This window comes from Sorghum bicolor, chromosome 1, assembly GCF_000003195.3.
Source record: "Sorghum bicolor cultivar BTx623 chromosome 1, Sorghum_bicolor_NCBIv3, whole genome shotgun sequence".
NCBI lineage: Eukaryota > Viridiplantae > Streptophyta > Magnoliopsida > Poales > Poaceae > Sorghum > Sorghum bicolor.
The window spans coordinates 35,666,725-35,674,753 of NC_012870.2; the positions used below are offsets into that span (position 1 = coordinate 35,666,725).

Genomic DNA, 8,029 nt, shown 5'->3' on the forward strand with positions numbered 1-8,029 from the left:
AAAAGGTTAGCTGCACATCAGCCTAGTTTGTACCAAAATCTACCAAAAGAATGTCCAGCACTTGGAGCTGCTGGCATTAGTTAGTTGCCCTTGTGCCACTTCCATCTGGAGACAAATTGATCTCCCTGCTAGCTGTAGGACTACCTGATACATGGTCACTATAGTGGTCTTCATCACTGGTGTCATCCCCATCCTCTTCAAGGTCATCGCTGTCTGCTTCAAAGTGGCCATCAACATCATAGTAAATGTCATCATCGCTGTCGCTTCCACCACTAATACATACAAGCAATCGAAAATTTATTACCATCAGCAGGTCGCGATGAATACTATTTTCCTTAAGTAGTAACTCATTATTTTCTTTCAATTGAATATTTTCTTTCTTCACTTGTTCATATTTATCAGGACTGATTGGTATAACTCTCCTCAAATTGGCATGCCTTAGGACAGCTGCCTTTTCCACAGCACCATCACCTATTGGAACACGTCCATGGGTCATGCCACGTCCTATTGTGTACAAAGCCTTTCCATCAAGTTGTTTTGAGGTCTCATCTGGAACTAGGCCCTGTAGTCATCCTAAAAAGAAGCAAATAGATGTGGCAATTATTAGTTCCCACCATGTCATTGACATTCCAATTTTTTCTAAGTAGCTCTAGAGATTGGCTATAGACACTACATATATTTTGCTTTCAATATCATGAATATGTCCACTACTGGCTCTCTGTAATGAAAGTCAGCATAAACATATAATATTAAAATTGGTTGTGGACACTAGACACAACCGAATAACATCCTTTGATCATACTACATACTGTCGAAGCTGTAAGTTATGTTCTGTATAAATTTCAGTACATACTGTTCATTGGCTCATTGCACACACAAGATATGGACCAGCTAAGCTAAAATAGACAAAGGAAATTTCTAGAAAAGAAAGATGTAATACCAAGCGTTTCTGTGCTTTTGCACTTGGTATTGGACGACTCCTTCCAGTGCTATCCACTATTTTCATTCCAGATTTCATTACAGCATATGTATTTATGGTGCCGCTCTTCTCGGGGCCAAAAGTATATTCCTATAAAACCAAAAAAAATGCATGTGAAAACTTAGTAGAGGGTCAATTACATAAGTTTGCAAGAGTCAAGGATTTTTCAGACTAGAAATTGTTGTGTCTCTGTAAAATTCCTTGAACCTCCTCTATTTGGAGCAGGATCATCAGACCTCATGCGAGCATCTTGGGCTGTTTCTCTTTTTTTCTTGTATTGATCTGAAGTCCAATATTTGGAGAGCCATGCCCAAACTGCGTTATTGCACGATCCAATTCTACAAGTCAAGTATTGTTCTTCCGTAAGCTGAATGGTGCGTGCCCTTCTATCATCACAATCCTCACCCTGTTTGTTACAAAACAACTTGACAGCCTCCAAACGGACTTGGTACATCATATTTGTTACTCTTCTCACTAGATAGTTCTCTAGAACTTTTTCAGCATTTAGCCTATGTCGTGGATGACATGTAAACAAACTCTGTATAGAGATATATATACATACATAAAGTAAATAGAATAGAACAATAGAAGCCAATCAGTTGAAAGAAAATAATTGCATCTACTCTAGATAGCTTACCCAGAACTCTGCCTTTACTTTTTTTGCATAGCAGATTCCATGCACGTCTCTTTTCCAATAATAATCATTCCATGAAAATGTCGGTTGTCTTTTGATAACTGTGCCATCGTCTTCATATACCTTGATAATACCAGGGTACTCGCATTTAAGAATGACACCTACTTGTGAGGGATACTTGTAGCCTTCAGGGTTGTACCCAACATATTTGAATTGACTGCAAAGAAGTTGATATGTGCATTAGTCATCCCCACATTTTGAATTAATTGTAGAAAATGACAAGCAATGCGGTATTATATATAAAAGGGCTCATATATTTACTTACCTATGACCAACAGGTTCCAACACCACCTTCCCACTACGAGGAGGAACCGCCAATTCCGTCCTTGCCATCTTTGCTCTCCCTCTTTTTGCAGGTGCTTGGCTGCCCCGTTTAGAACCAATATTCAAGCTGTTGTTAGCACCACCACTACCACCACTCAAACGACTATTAACATCAGTTGTAACCCTTCCACAAGCATCATCATCACCTCTTACAGCTCTAGTCCTTTCAGTGTTTCCAGCAACCTCATTGCTTCTTTAAGTGTTCCTAGCAGCAGCAACTGTCTTTTCAATGTTCATGTCAACATTGCTTCTTTCAGTGTTCCCAGCAGCAGCAGCAGCTACACTATCCATTTCATCACTCCCAAAAGCAGCAGTACGGCCCCTTCCAGCACTCCCAGCAGCAGCAGCATCACTGCTCGTTTCATCACTCCCAACAACAGTAGTATGGCCCCTTCCAGTGCTCCTAGCAGCAGCAGCAGCAGCACTACCCATTTCATCACTCCCAACAGCAGTAGTACGACCCCATCCAGCACTCCTAGCAGCAGCAGCAGCACTACCCATTTCATCACTCCCAACAGCAGCATCACTACCCCTTCCAGCACTCCCAGCAGCAGCAGCATCACTGCTCGTTTCATCACTCCCAACAACAGTAGTATGGCCCCTTCCAGTGCTCCTAGCAGCAGCAGCAGCAGCACTACCCATTTCATCACTCCCAACAGCAGTAGTACGACCCATCCAGCACTCCTAGCAGCAGCAGCAGCACTACCCATTTCATCACTCCCAACAGCAGCATCACTACCCCTTCCAGCACTCCTAGCACTCCTAGCAGCAGCAGCAGCACTACCCATTTCATCACTCCCAACAGCAGTAGTACGGTCCCTTCCAGCACTCCTAGCAGTAGCAGTACTACCCCTTTCAGTGCTCCCAACAGCAGCAGCAGCAGCACTCTTCCTAGTATTAGTAGCACCCATCCTTTTAGAGTTGCTAGCAGCAACCCTTTTGGACTGAATACCACTATGACTATGTCCTATTTGGTTGCTCCCACCACTTCCTGCATCCTTCTTGCGTGTAAGCTTCTTGTGTCGAAGGCCGTACATCTCCTGGAAAGTGTACAAAAATAATTAGTACTTAGTACATCTCAAGAATAAAGGGGCATATTTTTTAGAACAAACAAGAACACAAGAAAATAAAACTTTATCACAAAATATAGACATGTAGCAGCACACACAAAAGACACTTCAGTAGGAATGATATTTAGTTCAACAAGGTACAAATTGGAAATAAAGATGAGAACTAAGAAAAACAAGTCAATAATCAGTTGGATCTAAAGCTAGATGTTCTTCATCTTGACTATCTTCATCTTGACTCTCTTCATCTTCTTCATCTTGACCATCATCCGCATTTTCTTCACCTTCTGTGTTCAATTTGGACAGAAATTCTAACTCCTTAGGATCAGTTATCTCATCCGACACAACTGCAGTTGTATCATCTAGCTCAATATTCAGATCAATGACGAATGTGCCTTCTAACCCCTCCTCTAGAAAACATAACACTTCTTCTACTGGACCAGTATGAGGGTTCGGGTCATCAACACTATCATCTACACTAACATAGCCATGTGGAGTAACTTGATATGTAACCCACCACTCTTGTAGATCTTTTCTCTGACATGCATAAGGTAAATAATATACTTGTTTAACTTGGCTAGCTAAAACAAAAGGCTCAAAAACAGAAAGCCTAGTAGCATGCTTAATTTCCACCAGTCCCAAGTTTTCAGTGCGTCTTGTTCCACTAGGTGTTGGATGAAACCAATCACAATCAAACAAAACCATCTCTAGTTGCAATTGTCCATCCCATTTTATTTTTATGATGTCCTTAATTACACCATAGTACTCAGTCTCATTGTTGTCATCATCAACACAAGATACACAAACACCAATATTTACTGTTGCCAATCCTGATTTAGATCCCTCATGCACTTTTGAGCGAAATCTATAACCATTCACATCATAACAGCCATAGGTGGTAACTCTTTTGCGGAAACCATAAGATATTTGACATAAGGCTGTATCAATGCCAGGTGTTTGCATGCACTGCAAATTAAATAGATATAGTTTGATATGTTAGTTTTAGGTGGAAAATAGATGGATAGATAACTAAACGCGAAAGGTTGTAGAAGGATTACTTCTTCCTTGAACCAATCAAAAACGTTTGGGCCATGTTTTCCTCGGCTACTCTTCCACCCATTTAACCTTAGGTCCCTAAGTTGTTCAGGTGTTGGTCTAGTCCTGCTCTTCCATTGTTCTTTCTCAAATTTACTATAGGAGAGGAAAGTAAGTTAATTAACATAGAGCTACCAAAATACAAAAAAAACATCTATGGTTTATAGGAAAAGCATGTATTACTTGAAGTGCTCGTCCATCTCCGAGATGTTTGTCAAAACATATAGGAATGCAGCCTCATATTCTTTGGTTGAAAGCGCACGGACACCGTGCGGGCTAGAGCACCGACCATGGTACTGAAAAATTTGAATGTTGCATGAACTTTCAAAGGTAGAAGCACCAGAATCATATCGAGGTACTTTGTTCCTGACTGATGGGACATGTGGCCTGAAGTAAAGAGAGAGGAAATTTGTAGCCTCCTCAACTAATTCAGCCTCAACAATGCAACCCTCAACACGAGCCTTGTTTCTTACTTTCTTTCTAAGCTGCTGAATTTTCCTACAAGAAATAACTAGAATTGAGGAAAGAATTACAAAAGGAAGCATAATATGGTTTTTTCTGTTATATTTTTACCTCTCAAATGGATAGTTCCAACGAGCTTGGACAGGACCTCCTAGTCTAGCCTCACGAGGAAGATGAATAATCAGATGTTGCATAGGATTGAAAAAACTTGGAGGAAATATCTTTTCCATTTTGCAAAGAAGGACAGCAACTTGCTGCTCCAATGAACATATAGCATCCTTGCTCAGCTCTCTAGAACACAATTGACGCTAGAAAAAGCTAAGTTCAGCCAAACATGTCCATGTGTTGTTTGGAAGGATGCCACGAAATGCAACAGGATGTAAGCGTTCCATGAAGATGTGGTAATCATGACTTTTTAGTCCCAAGATCCTCCTTGTAGTCAAGTTCACTCCTCTTCTAATGTTGGCTGCATACCCATCAGGAAACTTGAGTTCCTTAAACCACTGAAGGATTGTTGGCTTGTCTTTCTTGTCAATGCACAATGGGCCACGAGGCCTGTCCCAATTGCCATTTGGTTTTTGCCTCAAATTTTGTGAGGGGCGACTTCAAATTTCAGCTAGATCTCTACGAGCCTTAGCATTATCTTTAGACTTCTCAGGTATGTCAAAACATGTGTTCCATATAGCTTCAGCTACATTTTTCTCATTATGCATCACATCAATGTTGTGACGCAACAACAATTTATGGAAGTATGGAAGTTGCCAAAAGCAACTGATATAGTTCCAATTGTGCAATTTACCATAGTTATCTATATCACCGACAAATGTGTTTATTTGGGCTAGGACTTCTTCCCCAGTTAAATGTCTTGGATGCTCATCATGCACTACTGTGTCCTCTCTAAATTCATTAGCCTCAAATCTGAATGGATGGTCTGGAGGTAAGAAGCGCCTATGGCAATCAATCCAGCATGCCTTACGACCATTGCGGAGTTGGAATGATTTTGTATCACCCAAGCATACTGGGCATGCGAGCCTACCATGAGTGCTCCATCCAGAAAAGTTTCCATAAGCTGGAAAGTCATGTATTGACCACAGATAGGCTACCCGTATTGTAAAATATTTCTTCCTAGAAGCATCATAAGTATTCACCCCCTCCCATAAAAGTAGCAGTTCATCAACTAAAGGTTGCATCGGTATGTTTAGATTCTTTCCAGGATGTTCAGGTCCAGGGACTACAAGGGCAAGGAATATGTACTCCGTCTTCATGATAAAACCCGGAGGAAGATTCAGTGGAGTAACAAAAACAGGCCAACATGAATATGGAGCTGCATTTATACTGAATGGTGTAAAACCATCAGTTGCCACAGCAAGGCGCACATTTCTTGGTTCAATAGCAAAATCTTTGAAGTCTTCATCAAATTGTTGCCATGCTTCCCCATCACAAGGGTGGCGCATCTTACCAGATTTCGACCGTTTGTGAGACTACATCAGCTTAGCTGTATTTTCATGACGAAATAATCTTTCAAGTCTATCTTGTATACGAAGGTACCACAACACTTTGCGTGGGACTTTATTCTGGCCTTCCTCATAGCGCGAGAGACCACAAACATCACACTTGTCTTTATTTTTGTTGTCTTTATAGTAAAGCATGCAATTGTTGTAACACACATCAATTTTCTGATATGGCATGCCTAGGCCTTCTAATAATTTCTTTGATTGGTAGGAATCCTTGGGAATCTTAGATTCTAGAGGTAGAAGTTCATTGATTAACTCTAGGTTTGCTTCAAAGTGCGCAATAGACATATTGTACTGTGATTTCAAAGCTAGCAGACGTGCCACAGCAGAAAGAGATGAGTGTGTTGTGCTCTCATGGACCGGTTGATCAGCACTAGCAACCATCCTATAGAAAGCCTGTGCTGACCCTGTGGGCTCCTCTTCAAAGGTCGGTGCACGACCACCACCTAGGTCAACTAACATATCATCCATTCGATCAGCTTCATCAAAACTCTCATCACTTCCAACTTCCACATGACTCTCTCCATGTGATGTCCATATTCTGTAGTCATCTCTAAACCCATTTTTACACAAGTGCATCTCCACATCAAACCTTATATGCCTAACATAGTTTCGACACACAGCACATGGGCACTTAATGGTGCCATTTTCAACAAGATCAACCCTAGAGAATGCATGGTCCAGAAACATGTTTGTGTTTTCAATCCACTCATATAGACATGTTGCCCACAAGACCAACCACTATACATCCACTCACGGTCTGTCATTACTCTTTATTCTGTTTAAAAATATAAAGCAAGGAGATATATTTTAGTTTCATCACAAACTCACAGAACTATCACCCAAATCTGGCTATGCAGAAACATGTGCTTTCTATTAAATATTGGTAGATATTTAACAAACTAACAACATAGTGTGCAACGTACTAAACAGAAATATTCTAGCCAATGTGTTAACACATAAATGTAACTGCAAAGTTGTAACACAGATATATGAATAGTTACTAGTATTTCAGAGTTATATTCTTCCTCAAATCCAATCAATTTTGCTGCTGGTGCGTGAGAGTATCCTCAGATAACCTTCTCAAATTCAGTCAATGTTACTGCTGGTACATGGAACTGCCTCCATATATCCTCAGTTTGCCCTTAAAAAATCAAAGTGCTTCAGCTTGCTCAATTTAATGAACAAAGGCATAGCTGTAACTCTAAAACAGATAAGAAGCGTAAGCAGCAGATGGCAACCTTTCCACAGAGAATTATATAGCAGCATTTTTAAGTGGCTACGCCCAAATTATAAGTTGATAGTACCAATATTTCAAAAGAAACATCATAATTAATTTGCTAGCTTTACTGTCATCACAGTCCAATCCCCTATTTTATTTTACTAGTAAATTAATAGATTGGTACTAATAGGACCTTCGATTAAGACCCAAGCTTATGTGAATATGTGATTGAAATCTCCAGAAAATATAGATCTGTGCTAATAGCCATTTGATCCAGTACACACAACCAAGCTTACTTAAAGAGTTAAGATGGATCTGAATTTTCAACTTTGCATAGTGACCTGACTACAACAAGAAGCAAGGTGGATCTTGATTTCCAGTGAGACTTGAGATCTTATTGCAAGGAGAACAAAGGAGGGTCTGATGTCCTAGACTGTGCTTAGGCCTCGGTGTGGAGGGCGTCGGTCCGAGTAAGTATGAGCACACATGACTGAGGGCGATGGATGAGGGAGGAGGGGATGAGGAGAGGAGGCTGGACGAGCGACAGCGGTAGGGATTCGTGTGAGGGGAGTTGGATGAGGGCGGAGGAGGGAGATGGAGTGGAGGACAGACCAGTGCCAGCGGAAGTAACTTGGGAGAGCAACGATGTGAAGGGACTCGGGCGAGCTGAGG

At 41.0% G+C, this 8,029-nt stretch overlaps 1 protein-coding gene across 1 annotated transcript; it reads right to left on the reverse strand.

The window, feature by feature from the left end:
• Positions 2,193 to 3,034, reverse strand: LOC110431881 (spidroin-1-like). Its single transcript, XM_021451619.1, has 2 exons — positions 2,655 to 3,034; positions 2,193 to 2,559 (listed from the first exon to the last, which is right to left on the reverse strand). The coding sequence occupies exons 1-2, from the start codon at positions 3,032 to 3,034 to the stop codon at positions 2,193 to 2,195; spliced, it is 747 nt and encodes a 248-aa protein (XP_021307294.1).

Coding starts and splice junctions, on each gene's coding strand:
- LOC110431881 (XM_021451619.1), bottom strand. CDS start 3,034: ATGTACGGCCTTCGACACAAGAAGCTTACACGCAAGAAGGATGCAGGA. Junction 2,560..2,654: donor GGATGGGTCGTACTACTGCT/GTTGGGAGTGAT, acceptor TGAAACGAGCAG/TGATGCTGCTGCTGCTGGGA.